At 36.1% G+C, this 13,914-nt stretch overlaps 1 protein-coding gene and 1 non-coding gene across 2 annotated transcripts in view; both read right to left on the bottom strand.

Annotated features, from left to right (window-relative positions):
- LOC137390696 (zinc finger protein GLI2-like) overlaps positions 1-13,914 on the bottom strand; it is a 33,003-nt gene that overhangs the window by 1,923 nt on the left and 17,166 nt on the right. Inside the window, exons 14-19 of the mRNA XM_068077019.1 lie at positions 13,590-13,708; positions 12,413-12,647; positions 11,152-11,257; positions 7,440-7,646; positions 4,617-4,763; positions 2,592-2,724 (exon numbers count right to left, since the gene is read on the bottom strand). Coding sequence (XP_067933120.1) covers positions 2,592-2,724; positions 4,617-4,763; positions 7,440-7,646; positions 11,152-11,257; positions 12,413-12,647; positions 13,590-13,708 — 947 coding nt within the window. The remainder of the gene's footprint in view (positions 1-2,591; positions 2,725-4,616; positions 4,764-7,439; positions 7,647-11,151; positions 11,258-12,412; positions 12,648-13,589; positions 13,709-13,914) is intronic.
- Positions 7,724-7,796, bottom strand: Trnar-ccu (transfer RNA arginine (anticodon CCU)). Its single transcript has one exon. It is a non-coding gene; the product is annotated as a tRNA-Arg (tRNA).

Here is a 13,914-nt window from a genome sequence, read left to right as displayed (position 1 = left end):
CTATTTTTGTATGCCGAATGAGCGTTTGGAAAGATCTTGGAGCGGATTAGGCAATTTAATGTATTTTACTGTTTTTATAACGTAAAAGCCCTATAACGTAAACGTTCCTGGAACGGATTATTTACGTTGTAGGAGCGTGTACTGTATATCCATACTGATGGCAGAGTGGATTCAGACATCACAAACTCTGTAGCGTGACCACACTTATTCACAGTTTGTCATTCACGAGTGATGCATATACTGTAGGTCGGAGAGACAACCGTTTTCAAGGAGATATGTTTTATTTACTCAAGCAGTTTTATCAAGTGACATCTTCACCGAACAATATGCCGGGCTGTTATTGGCTGATCGTAAAATCAGTGAAAACAGCTACCAAAAAGCATCCTTTCAATGAAATTACCTACAATGTCAAACCTAGTCACAACAAAAGGAAAAATGACACAACGTCATGACTCTCTAGATGAAATATAGCTTTCTCCTGTACTATACACCATTTTTCTTTTTTATTAAACTATATTCCTGGCATAACAAGTTAAAATATGTTTGCGTTATAATGAAATGAATATTATTAAAGTATTACTTTATCAATGAGTAGTAGAATTCTTAGGTTGTTTCAGAAGTATTTTATAGTTACACGCTTTAAAACTGCATCCAATATTTATGGTGTGCGAAGAGGTAAAGAACACGACCCTTGTGAATAGCAGTCATACTCTATGGAACTGTTAAGTTATTATAGTTAAACCTTGGTTTTTCAACTTTTCTGAAAACTGAGATTAACTCATTCGCACCCGACTAATTTCTAGGCGATTAGCCCCAGATACCACTACTTTTTCAGAAAGTTGCCGTAATTCAAATTACTACTACAGGAGACAGACTTGAGATAATTTACTCATTCAATGTTCGCAAGAACCAACCGAGTCTCCTTTTTCAAATTATATTACATTCATATAGACAACGCTTATCCCTTTTATGCAGATCCGTGCCTCAAAGAAGGTAGTTTCAGGAAATTTCCAATTTTGAATAAATTGTTATTTGCTGAAACAAAGTTAGATTTGCGCCATAAAAATTGCAAAATATACAAAGTTTGACTGAGATTACTCATTTGTTATGGACAATACATACATGTAGATATAAATATTATTTATATATATGCAATTAGTCATGAACATGAAAATCATGAAACTCTAACTTCGAACTTTTCCTCACGAGTATAATCCTTCAAACAAAAGCATAGCAAATCTATATGCCAATATAACTCAAATAAAACGTCCTGAAAATGTTTCAAATAATAAAAATTTGTTCAATAACTCTGTTCATGACTTTTCAGAATTCCTAGACAGCTCTAAGAATCAATATGATCCTATCAAAACTGAAAGATAACGTTAGTCTGACTACAGCTGGCAGCGTGAAGAGTGCATTTTTATTTGAGCATAACGATTTAAATTGGCAAAATTAAAAGTTAATAAAAACTTTTGAAACATTAAAAATAATGCTTTAATTTGATTTATACAGTCTTTCAATGTCTTACCCCTTCTGAATCTGCATATTTACTTCTTGAGTTGAAATTTTTTTATCATGAATGATAAAATTTCAAGTCGGCATGATGATTTCCGGTTTTGGTAGATATTGAGATGGGTGTTCTAATTTGGTTATAACTTTTGCCAGAGACGTCATGGAGGCATATTTTAAAGTTTGTCTGATTGGCCAGAAATCTTTTTTTCTAACTAATCAAAAATATTCTTTTATAATTTAAAAATAACGATGCAAGGAGTTGGTAAATTTCAGAAGCGAGTTAACTCGCGTTGGGTGCCTTAGCAACCTTTAAATACGCGAGTTAACTCGCGCCTGGGTGCGAATGAGTTAAATGAGATTTCGATCAGAAAATTCAAGATTTTCATGTCTCAGAATAGGACAAAAAATTTGGCTTTTGACCAAACAAAAAGAAGCCGATTTAACCTTTCTTCCTGTTACTACTGCACTACAATTATAATTGGCAAGAATAACAAATGCTTTTGGGCAAGCTATTTTTTCACAAGATCTTTGATAAAATACAAAACTGTACCAATTTTTTAAATGGTAATTTTAGGGCTTGACATTTATGTCAAAATTGGTGAAAATAAAACATGAAATGCTTTTTTTCATACTCTTGGGAGTTTTGTTTATTAATGGAGATTTTATGAGACAATCACTGTATTTTCCATTATACCTGCTCTCTTGTTACATTATGTAAACAGTTTATGGTTTAAAATTGTAAAAAATGCTTTAAAAATTTGTTTTTTAGACTTGAAAGCAACTTGGAACGCAATAAATTACATTATAATGGGAAAAATAGTTTTGAATAAATTTTGAATATATTGCTTTTCGAACAACCATCTGAAATGAGTTTTAGTCAAAAATGAAGGTTTGCTTGTACTTTTAAAGAGACTATTAAAAATACAGCAAACTCCTTGATTGGTAAGAAGAATAGCAATAAAATTTTAGAATCAGATAGATATAAATAGGCTAAATTACCAGTTTTCATTGAAAGTATAAGGCGCTTTGAACAAATTGGTCAGAATATGGTTGTAGCAGAATGCGCAAACTTAACTTACCTTGAGCTGGCTGAATCTGGCTGACAGAACTGATTTGCTGACTAGCCTGGCTGTACATATCTACTGCACTCATATCATCCATCGCTGGCATGTTAGGCGCTGCTGGATAGTTGCGATCCGTACTGCTTGTCACCTTCAGACAAACAATAAAAATTAGATTTTTTGGTATTTTTTTGGATAAATCAGATTACAAAAATAGATACACAGTTTACAAAGTCATAAGTTAAGTGGAAAGAGGATCAGCTGTCATGAGATTTTTACAGTAAATGCAAAGCTCAGTGGACATAGCTTAACTCTTTTGTTACTGTGCTAAAATAACTATTCTGACCAAATTAATTCTAATAGATTTTCGGAAATTCGATATACCGCTAGTAGTTATGCAATATCTCGAAAATTAATGCAGATATTTTTTACTGTAAAATGCATCTTATTCAGAACAAAATGTTCTACAAAACATTATAAAATTGTTTAGTGAATCCCACTCTCGCAAAATTTTTGACGCTTCCGTTGCATTGAACGAACGCAGTGAATTTCCTATTGCCATGACAATAATGATCTGGTTTTCCCGTTTTGAAAAATGATTAAAAATGAAATTGCATAGCAAAAAGATTTTCAATTGATTGCATGTGATTGGCAACAAGGTTGCTTCGTTGGAGACAAAATTTCATTGGTCTAGCTAATGTGTAGGCTCCGTAATGAAAAGAAAAGTGAAACCCTATTGATAAGCCGATACATCGGCTTACGGTCTGTACTTCTATTACCGTGATAGCCGATACGTCGGCTTACGGTAGTAAAAGAGTTAAGATGCCCCAAATCTAATGCACACTGCCGCCAAAGCTTTTGAACACAAATGTGAAGCTACTAGACATTTCCAAAAATAACTTTTTTGGCATTTAAATAGTTGGCATTTAGTAGCGCTAAATTAAAAAAACGCTCATGACTTCAATCATGCAAATATCAAGAGTTTTTGGACAGATTCTTCTCTTCCTCATCACAGAAACATTACAAGGTCTGATCCAAAAGTTCCCGGAATGGAGTTGTATACTCGCGCATGTTTGCACGATGAAAAAACCCATTGCAGGGATGGCTGGGAAACACCTCTGGAGTGTTGTCACAAAATTTCAGGTTGTTATGACAATGCATTCTCACGTGAGCCGACGATATGTCAAGGTCTGTCAGGCGCTTCCGTTGATTTAAAAAAAAATTTATCGTCATGTCTAATAAACCAGAACAGCGCATTTGCATTAAATTTTGTGTGAAGTTAGGGAAAACAAGGATATTACGACCTTTAAAATAAAGTTTTGATCATTCCCGAAAGCTTCCTTAAAATCGTTGCAAGCGTGCATCCTGAGCTTGTTTTAGTCATCAGTTAGCAAGCTTGGCACGAACTTTGCTGCGACTCGTTTAAATTGTTAAAAAATCATTTAAAATGTTTAAATTGTCAGTTAAAACTTTTTAACAGTTCCAAAACTAAGTCCAGTCTCTCCAGATATCTCTAATGGTTAAACGTCGATCTGGCATGACTAGCGACCTCACACTGTCAATTTACGAGCAGGTTCTTGCCGACGCTGGTCTGCCAGACCTCGCGTCATCTTCAGTGCTGTCTCTACCTTCACAAAAACGTTTGTACCACTCAAAAATTTGTGTTTTCTTTAGACCAGCATCTCCAAAAGCATTAGGTAACATTTCAACTGTCTGAGTATTTATTTTCCCCAATTTCGCATGAAATTTAATGCAAATACGCTATTCCGATTGATTAGACATGACGATAAATTTGTTAAAAAATGACGGAAGCATCGGACAGACCTTGACATATCGTCGGCTCACATGAGAACGCATTGTCATAGCAATCTGAAATTTTGTGACAACACTCCAGAGGCGTTTCTCAGCCAACCCTGCAATGGGTTTTTTCATCGTGCAAATATGCACGAGTATGCAACTCTATTCCGGGAACTTTTGGATCAGACCTCGTATATCAGAGGCTGTGCCTCCAATGAAGCTGCCAAACAATCGACATAGGCAAACCTCGCAAGGGGGAGATAACTGTTGGTTTAGGAGCATCTGGTGTGGCTGTTGAACTTTTCCAGATGAAATAGTAGCTGGACTGTAGCCAGCGTAAGCATTTTGCTGCATCATCTGTACATTTTGATGGTTGAAATCTGCAGGCCTGACCTATACATAAATTTAAAGCATGCTGTCATAGCTATCCCACCAAAACTTTGATACATACACGTATATATATATATACGGTCAAACATGGATAACTCGAACTTCACGGGACCGAGCGAAAGTGTTCGAATTATCAGAGCGTTCAAGTTATCAGAGCACTGTCACAAGTCCATGTATTTACTTATTTATTAGTAGATACGTACGTGTACATAAACAAACTATAATATAAATCAAAAGCATAAATGGCTTGTTTCAAATTAAATGCTTCTAATGTAAAGTTTAAAACGTTTTTTTATCAAAAAGTATAGCGATTTTTCTATCACTTGAGATTGGTTTGTTGTTTGAGGTGATGTTATTGCCAGGACGTTTTTAGATTGACATTGGCAAAACTTGATCGTTGTTGAAATGCCCAAAAGAAAAGACATCTTGTTCTTTTGAGCGTTTTACCCACGATCAATTTTGCCGATTTTTCTCGTAGTTTATGCAAAGATTACCTCACTTTACCTTGCTTCCAAATGGCGATCGCTAAGCGGATGTTTGGTATAAATCAAATTTCACCAAACCTTTAGAAAAGTCGTTGACAAAAATATTTTGCCGATGGTGGTAATAACGACGCTTATGAATTACGAAAAGTTGAGGTTTACCTCTATGGCTTGGAATAAAGTGATTTTCTAAAGCGATAACAACCGTTTCGGTAGCCGTTGGGCAAAAAACAGTTCGAGTTAACAGTGTTGAGTTCGAGTTATCTATAGCAATTTATCATTACGTGGGAACGGACCAAAGAAACCGTTCGAATTAACCATGTGTTCGAGCTATCCGTGGGCGAGTTATCCATGTTTGACTGTGTGTGTATATATATATATATATATATATATATACATACATATATATGCTATGCGATTAGGAGTACCAAGAGTTTGGTGCATCTACCGATGAGGCAAGTCTGTTAGCTCAAATATCTCGAATCTACCCACATGCCTATAGTGCAATAGCTTGCAACAAGTCAAAACTGTCACCAAACTATAATGAATCAGTTTTTATATAATATTAGCATTGAGCCCAGCAATGTTCGGGATTTCTTTCATTTTTAGCACAAATTGGTTCACGACAAAATTTGTTTAATGAAAAAATCCATGAATGCGTTCATAGAAGACAATTCTCTTAAATGCATATGAAGATGGATTCTTGATTTTCTAACCAGACAAAGCATGGCATTATTTACAAAATTGGATGAAAGTTCTAAGGTTGCCATTTGAGCCGGGCCTGCTTCTGAAAATTAAATAACTTTTCAAAAGTTCCATCCACAACCTGGTCCTTTTACATACATTGTTTGAAGCTTTTAAGAACTTGATGTGTAACATTGATTGCAGTTCATGCATGATAAGCATGATTGCCTTTTGTCTTCAGAATATTAAAACAGAATTCAAGCAACGGCTTACAAAATATTTTAAAAACTAATCTGAAATTGTGATTATGCATTCAAGGCAAGAGCACTGTTGCAGAAAGGAAACACCTATGAGCTACATTTCATTATAGGAAGAGATACTTTTTATATGTGCTATATAACTAAAATAATTATATTACCGCACATATGTCAAAGCATTTTTAACGCTTTTTTATTGGTGTTGATACATTTAACATTGACACATTTTGTGAAATTGTCTTATCGTGGTACTAGCCATGATAGGTTGACACAAATATATGAAGTTAACTCCATCTCAGTGGGCTAGTATTTTGTGCAACTTTAGTATCGAGCACTGAACAAACAGATACGAGGTTTCCTGAAGCAAGTCATCTAAATTTTTCAACGCTAAAAAGCAAAAAAAAACACTGGATCGTATATTCTGTTCAAATCCTGGAAGATGCAGTTAGATTTGAAAAATGGCTCTCTAATACCTTGTTGGTTCATCTTAGGTGAGTTTACCAAGGTGAAAGTTATGAAGCAAGATTTAATAGTATTTGACCACTTTGAACCCAACCAAGGGAAGGAAAACCGTATACATTATGCGCTGAATCAAAAAACTGCTATGATTCTAGAAATATCTGACTTTGCACAGTGGAAATTTCCTTCAATATTGATTCAATATCTGCTGAAATTTATATCATGTCAAAAATTTGTATGAAAAGGCTGGGTTTGAGTGAGTAGCTGACAAAGTCTCCATCGTTAAGTTTAATAGCTGAGTATATTAAATAATGCTGTTTGTGGCCACTCAGCCTCAAAAGCTACAACCATCATCTAGACAATGTAAGTATTTTTGTTATAACAAATGAACGATTTTGAAAAACAAGTTTTTTGATGGCTTTCATCTGCATAAATTTTGCAATATGGAAAATTTATTTATTAAATTAGTACTTCAACTAGGTGGTCCTGGAGATATAAACAGCAATACAATCAAAAAGGCCTCAATGTGAACCAGGTTTGAGCAATAGTATTGCTGAGACATATTTCAGAGTTTTGACTTAAGGGTTTGGCATAATATAAATACCTTTAGCACTCATAAAGTCCAAAATTGGCACAAAATATACGTAATGAAATCACTTGATCGCGCGTATGCTATCGCGTCCATAACATAACATGGGATCACTAAACGTAAATAGTGAAGATTGTCATTTGCAACAGCCGGGCTGTCTATATCAGCACAATGTATAAAGGAGTTTATACAATTATCAATCACTCACCGGCAAAGCACTGCGCCCTGGTGCAAGACAGTCTGCGAGTGGGTCTGGAGGTGGCATCAGTCTTGTCTGATTATATCTATAGTGATTGTTACAACCAGCAAATGGTAGGGCTTCGTGACACAGGTGGGCTTGAGGATATATAGAGCGGCAATGACAGGGAGTATAACAGGAAGGCGGTCCGTTGCCGTAATGAGTATCGGTGCTCTGCTACATAAGTGGAATGCAGTGTACTGTGACGGACCATACGATGGATACAACACATATAAAATGAAGATTAAAAATCTAACCCCTGGCGGGACTCGAACCCGCAATCCCCTGCTTAGGAGGCAGATGCCTTATCCATTAGGCCACAGAGGCTACGACGCTTGGCTAGCATTAACTCGCGTATATATCAAAGCGTATATTTACAGTGATCTTTTGTTTACGAAATCGTGTTTGTTGGGCCTTACGAACCGAATTGCGTGTTCCCCCGAGTCGCCGAAACACCAAATTATGTTGACAGTAGGTTCTATACAAGTTTTTCAATAAAGTTGAAAAACTCGTTTACAAAATAATTCAGCACATACTGATGCACGTCTCCGTTCCAATATTTTATTAATATCAACTCCGTATGACTGAAGCCCCATGAACTTGGTGAACAGGTGTCCTGGTATGTCATGTTTAGCTAGACCAGTATGGCTGAACTATTTAGTTAAAATATTAAGTGTCTATGATGCGGACGAAACACTGAGGAAGCCATTTTACGCGCATAGAACTATAGTGTATTATTTATCAAAAGACCTAATGAGAAAATTTCAGTCTTAATTCTCAATATCTGTTGGATGAGTTTAATATGAAAACATTTCATATTAAATTTTCACCATTTTCATTCAACCTGTTTGCCTTCAGATTTGCCCTCATTAGCTCAACGATTCACTCACAACACATTATTTACGTTGTAGGAGCTTCTGCTGTATAGTCATACCTCTGTCACATACGAGTGTGCCAACATATGAGAAATTTGAGATATGAAGAAAATTCTGAGCAAATTTTTTTCAATGCGGTCGCTAGATGGTGGAGTAAATGTGAGGCTGCTTACAAGAACAGTATCGCTCGATCTTTTTCGTCGGATCCATAAGGATTTACAAATGCTGACCAAAAACGAGGGTGAAAGCGAGTATAAATATGAAGCAAAACAACCAAGCCGGAGGAGGACAATAAAAATTAGCAAGGAGACAAAATTAGAATTAATTTTTGACAAAGATTAAAACTTATTATTAACTGTGTGCATAGTAATGTTGGGCCGGTATTGGGTTATCCGCTCTTATCGATACCGAGGGATTCTCGGTATCCGAGGAAACCAATCATTTTCGGTGTCAGCTAGGTATCCGCGGCCGGTTTGATATGATCGGTATTTATCCGTAAAAGCCTACGGGTATATGGTTATACGGATATCCGGAGAGATTTTTAAAACGCTTCACGACGAACATGCCAATCTCAGCACGCATTGACGAACAAATTCAACGAAAATTTCCACGCTTACTTTATCTACTATTGTATTACGTTACATTTATAATGCCACCAGCCTTCGAAGGTTTGGGAGTTCTACACAGATGAGAGGACGTATAAAGACTCTAACGGGACTGGACTCTAATTGGACTGCGTATAATTATGTGATTACATTACCTGATTACAATATGTGATAGTAAGATTTTTTTAAACTGTTTCAGTATATTTAACAAAGAGAGCCCATTGCCATTATCTATCTGTTCTTTATTATACATAACGTTTGTATCAATAACTATATTTTTTAATAAAATAAACAATAAAAACATCTATCATAAAAATTATATTTCCGTCTTTCTTTTCGGCTTTCTAAAACAAGGAGTCTCTTTGCCGTAACAATATACTGCTGACTAAAGAATGTTTTTTTGCACAGGCTACTCTTTGCACAACGATAAAAATTGTTCGAGACAGTTATGATTTAAAGCTTAAACCATTTAAAGACACACTGATAACCACATACCGAACAATAGTACCGACAATACCGAACTTTCTTAGTTGGCAAAGGATACCGAAGATGGTAAATACCGAGAATACCGATACCGGAAAAACCGATAAAATGTGCAAGGATATCCGATCCGGCACTAAATTAGATACCGGCCCAACACTAGTGCATAGGAAGCTTTAATTATTTAACTTGTACTTGAAGTTCATGTTACAATGCGTCACAAAAGTGTAGCGTACTGAATGTGTTGACACCAAGTATTTTTTACACCGCCATCAGCAGCTTTGGTCTGTCTCGAAGGTAGGAACTCCATACAGTACTGTCAATAATAGTGTTCCTCTTCATTACAATTCATAACTGCTAGGTAGATATTTGTTACTTTAATAATGTAGGTGGTGAATTAGAACAACTAAAAACATGTTTTTTCATTGCAATATCCTGTTTTTATGTAGATTTTTAGGGTAGGAATGGATCAATTTGTCTTCAGTTGTTTTATATAGGAAATTTGAATTGAGATACCATAGAATTGGCAAACAAGTTCATTTCTGGAATTTAAATCAGGAGGTATGAATATAGTATAGGCTGGTATAGACTAAAACCAAGGTTTGACTGCACTATGCTGTATTTGCTTGGGGCCATATGTTAAGATGGATTACCCCTGACTTGTTCAAGTCTAGTTGCATATACTTGCAGCATGAACATGCAATATTCCACCCAAGTTGCATGACACCACCATTGAGTTAATTTGAAACAAACATGCCGTGTGCAGAGAAGATATTTTAGAATTAGTTGCCTTGCTTTGGTAGTGAGCAATATGTGACAACTTATATATGCAGTCTCTAGCCATAATCATACTTGAATGCGAATGACCTGCGGGTATAGACCCTCAGGAACTTACCATTTCAACTAGCGGGATGAGCGAAACTATGTGGAGCTTGTATAACAAACCATAGAATTTAATAGTATATAACACACGCATCAACAGTACTAGAATGGAGAAAGAGAGCAAAGCCAAGCCATCTTTTGTAATTACAGCTATTCTTATGCCTACGTTGCACACATTCCTTAGCACACATTCCTTAGCGTAGGCGTCACAAGGATTATTACAAGGATAAGGACAATTTGAGAACAGCAGAGAAGGAACGGCAATAAAAGAAAGTGCTGGTTTGTTGAGTAGGTGTAACTAGCAATACTAGCGTTACATCATATTGAAGTTTTTCAGATTAGCGGTTCAGGAGTGTCCGAGGCCTAGTGGGCCCACTAGGCCTCAGACACTCCTGGCAGTCCCTCAGACATTTAGGGGCCTACTGATACAGTAGGCCCCTGCATCTTAAGAGCTGGTACAATACAATACAAGATGCTCACCTCAGAGAATGAGAGAATACTTATCTCATGGTAAATTACCGCAATCAAGGACCATAGACCAAGTGAAAGTGATAAAAAAAGGAAAAAAGTTGTCGATACAAACCAATAATACTACAGTTATGATACAGCCAATAAATTAAAAATGTTAAGTCTACTTTTTTCCTTTTTTGAAAGGTCAAAAGGGTGAGTTTGGAAAATCTTGGAAAGGATTAGGCAATTTACATGTATTTTACTGTTCGTATAACGTAAAATCCCTATAAAATAAACGTGGCCGGAACGGATTATTTACTTGTAAGAGCGTGTACTGTATATATCCAAGTGAACTTCATGAAAAATTTAGCACAACCATACTGTACTTACATTGCTATATCCTGTATGGTTGCAGCCGACATGTGCAGCGTCATAGGGAATCTTAGGCTGTAGTGGCTCAGCATAGGCTCCCGGGGTTTGGTAGTCATAGGAGAGTCTAACATAATAGTAGGGAGCCTACATGTATTTGTGTGGAACAGCTATGCGTGCTTCATGCAGAGACATTTATGCTCTATGAAGCGGTTGTTCAATGTGTGCTGTCAAACACGTGATCTTATAAGCAAATCAAGGATTACGGGCTATTAGACACTAGCTCTCAACTTTTGTTGCGTTGAATTGTAGCTGATTAAAGGCGTGGTCAGCTGAGCACCGAACTGACGTAGGATTGGTTCGGTTCGGAGGCTGGTTCGGTTCGTGACACATGTCACACGGCATCCGAAGTCACTTCGCTTCCTAGATACCATACGTATAGAGACAGGACACGGTTTCATTAGTAGTTGTTATGTATTTGAGTTAAATATTTCTATTGTAAACAAAAAACTTTGAGGAACAATTATAAATTATAATTACACAGCAGATTTATCAGAAGATCGTTCAGCTGCTCAAAATAAATCACTCGATACAAAGATTTTGCCAACCAACAACATAATTATATTTTTTATTAACATATGAATGTTTTTCTATGCTGAGTACATAACAAACAAAAACAGTCTTTATCATAGTACTGTGGTTTTACATAAATCAGTCAACGATACTTCATCAGGATGAATATGACACATTACTTATATTCTACATGAAAGAAAATCACAACCATTCCCTTACATTTATGCAAAACTTAAGTGCAACATCTTACATTTATGCAACACAATCACAAGTCTGGGTGAACTTTGTCGTAAATTGCTTCATGTTGTTTATTTAACGAAATAAAAGTATTGTCCCATTTCCTTTTACTTTGCTTACACGCACGTAAGGAGAAATGTGACGCGTGCTCACTAGAATTCTAGAATTTTAACCAGCCAATAAGAGCAAGGGTTCGGCCACGAAATTTCGAGCAGTACAGAAATGGTTCATTTCGGCTAGAAATGTCTTCGGCCGAACTTTTTACAGCTGAGAGCAACGTCGTTTTGCGTCACTTAGTTCGGTTCGGTGCTCGTGTGACCACTCCTTAACAGTGAACATGCTCTCCTTGTTAAGTTTGATTTTGTTGAGTGTTTGAAAAACATTGCACTTGAATTGTTGCGATTTGATGTAAAACCTTTTTTAAAAGAGATAAAGTTAAAAAGAGATAATTTATGACTATGAGGCCACTCACTGCCTGTTAGATGGGTAGATAGGACTCGTGTGTTGGTTTATACTGTTGGTATTTTGTACCCAGTCCTCCACTGTTCTACTTGTACCTCTTTGCTGTTGAAATTTTTGCTGTCGCTGTTCAGCTTGACGCTGTCGTAAAAACTGCTTCATGTCATCAGGGATAATGACATCATCATTGTCTTCAATCATCTTTACATTCAAACCAGCCTCCATGTCTCCATTGCTTGCATTATAACCTATGTAATACTATTCGGCTGTGAATACTCGAACAGGAATTTAAATGTGCACAACGCAAACACTTTTTAACAAGCCAGCCCAAACTTGTTTTCCAAAGCTTTTAGCACTGAGACAGATCAATTGTCAGTCACATATGTGCTATTAATGTACAGCTGCAAGTATCTTCGTTCTTTTTAATCAGCTGCAAACATAATACGGCTCAATTTATTAACAATGCAATACGTCTAACTCTGTTCTGTTAAAAACTAACCTACCAAAGCTACTGCAGTTTTAACATTTTTACTGATAGTGTGGCAATAAAAAATACATAGCTCATCGCACAACTACTCATTTACCCATAAATTTAAGATTCGTGATTTGAAATACTTAAAGCAACACGGGGCATAAAACGTCAACAAATATGAGAGCCAATGTTAGCAATAGGTTGCTTATTGAAACTGTCCGCAAACGCTTACGAATAGACCAAAAGGGCTTCAATTTTTATTCTTTTACTGAGTATTTAAATAAATTACTGTTAAATAAAACCTATCTATCTAAGATACAGTGTAGATAGGTTGCGCTATCTAAGATACAGTGTAGATAGGTTGCTCTATCTAAGATACAGTGTAGATAGGTTGCGCTATCTAAGATATCGGATGTGATAACATCTCTGCTGACATCGTCCATGCATAGACTCGGTGGTGACCCGATACACAGACTCTAGCAAAAACATTCAAGAGACAGACAATAGACTTTAATTTCCAGAGTATTCTGAAAAGTCAAGGTATATATACACACTTTCAACACACCAATGAAATCACGTAATGAAGTCTATGAGCTGAAGGTAAGTGTTAAATTTCATGACACTGCATTTTATTTTAAAAATTCTTCTTGAACAAGCCTTAAATTCAATTAATATTAGAATCAATTAATTTTGCTATCTAAATGAACTGTAGACTTACCAGTAGTATAGAAGGAGTCGTCAGCGACTTCAAACATTTCCTGACTGGTATTTTTCTCGCTAAGTGATTTCATGCTGTTAGGCAGCGGCAAGGGTTTCATAGCATTCAGACTGTAAAACCTAGAACAACAACAGAGCAAGTATAGCACTATTTGGAATGTTTTTAACCCTAACATAACACAGTATAACACAATGTGAGTTAATAAATAAAAATTATTTGTGCGAATTACCAAGCAGTTTAACTCTTTCACTACCAGATTAAATTCTGACCGAAGGAATATTCTGGCTGAATTATTTTAAACAGATTTTTGAAAAATCGATATACC

This window comes from Watersipora subatra, chromosome 3 (assembly GCF_963576615.1).
Source record: "Watersipora subatra chromosome 3, tzWatSuba1.1, whole genome shotgun sequence".
NCBI lineage: Eukaryota > Metazoa > Bryozoa > Gymnolaemata > Cheilostomatida > Watersiporidae > Watersipora > Watersipora subatra.
Note: the sequence above shows the minus strand (reverse complement) of the source record. Positions and strands in the feature narration are given on the sequence as shown.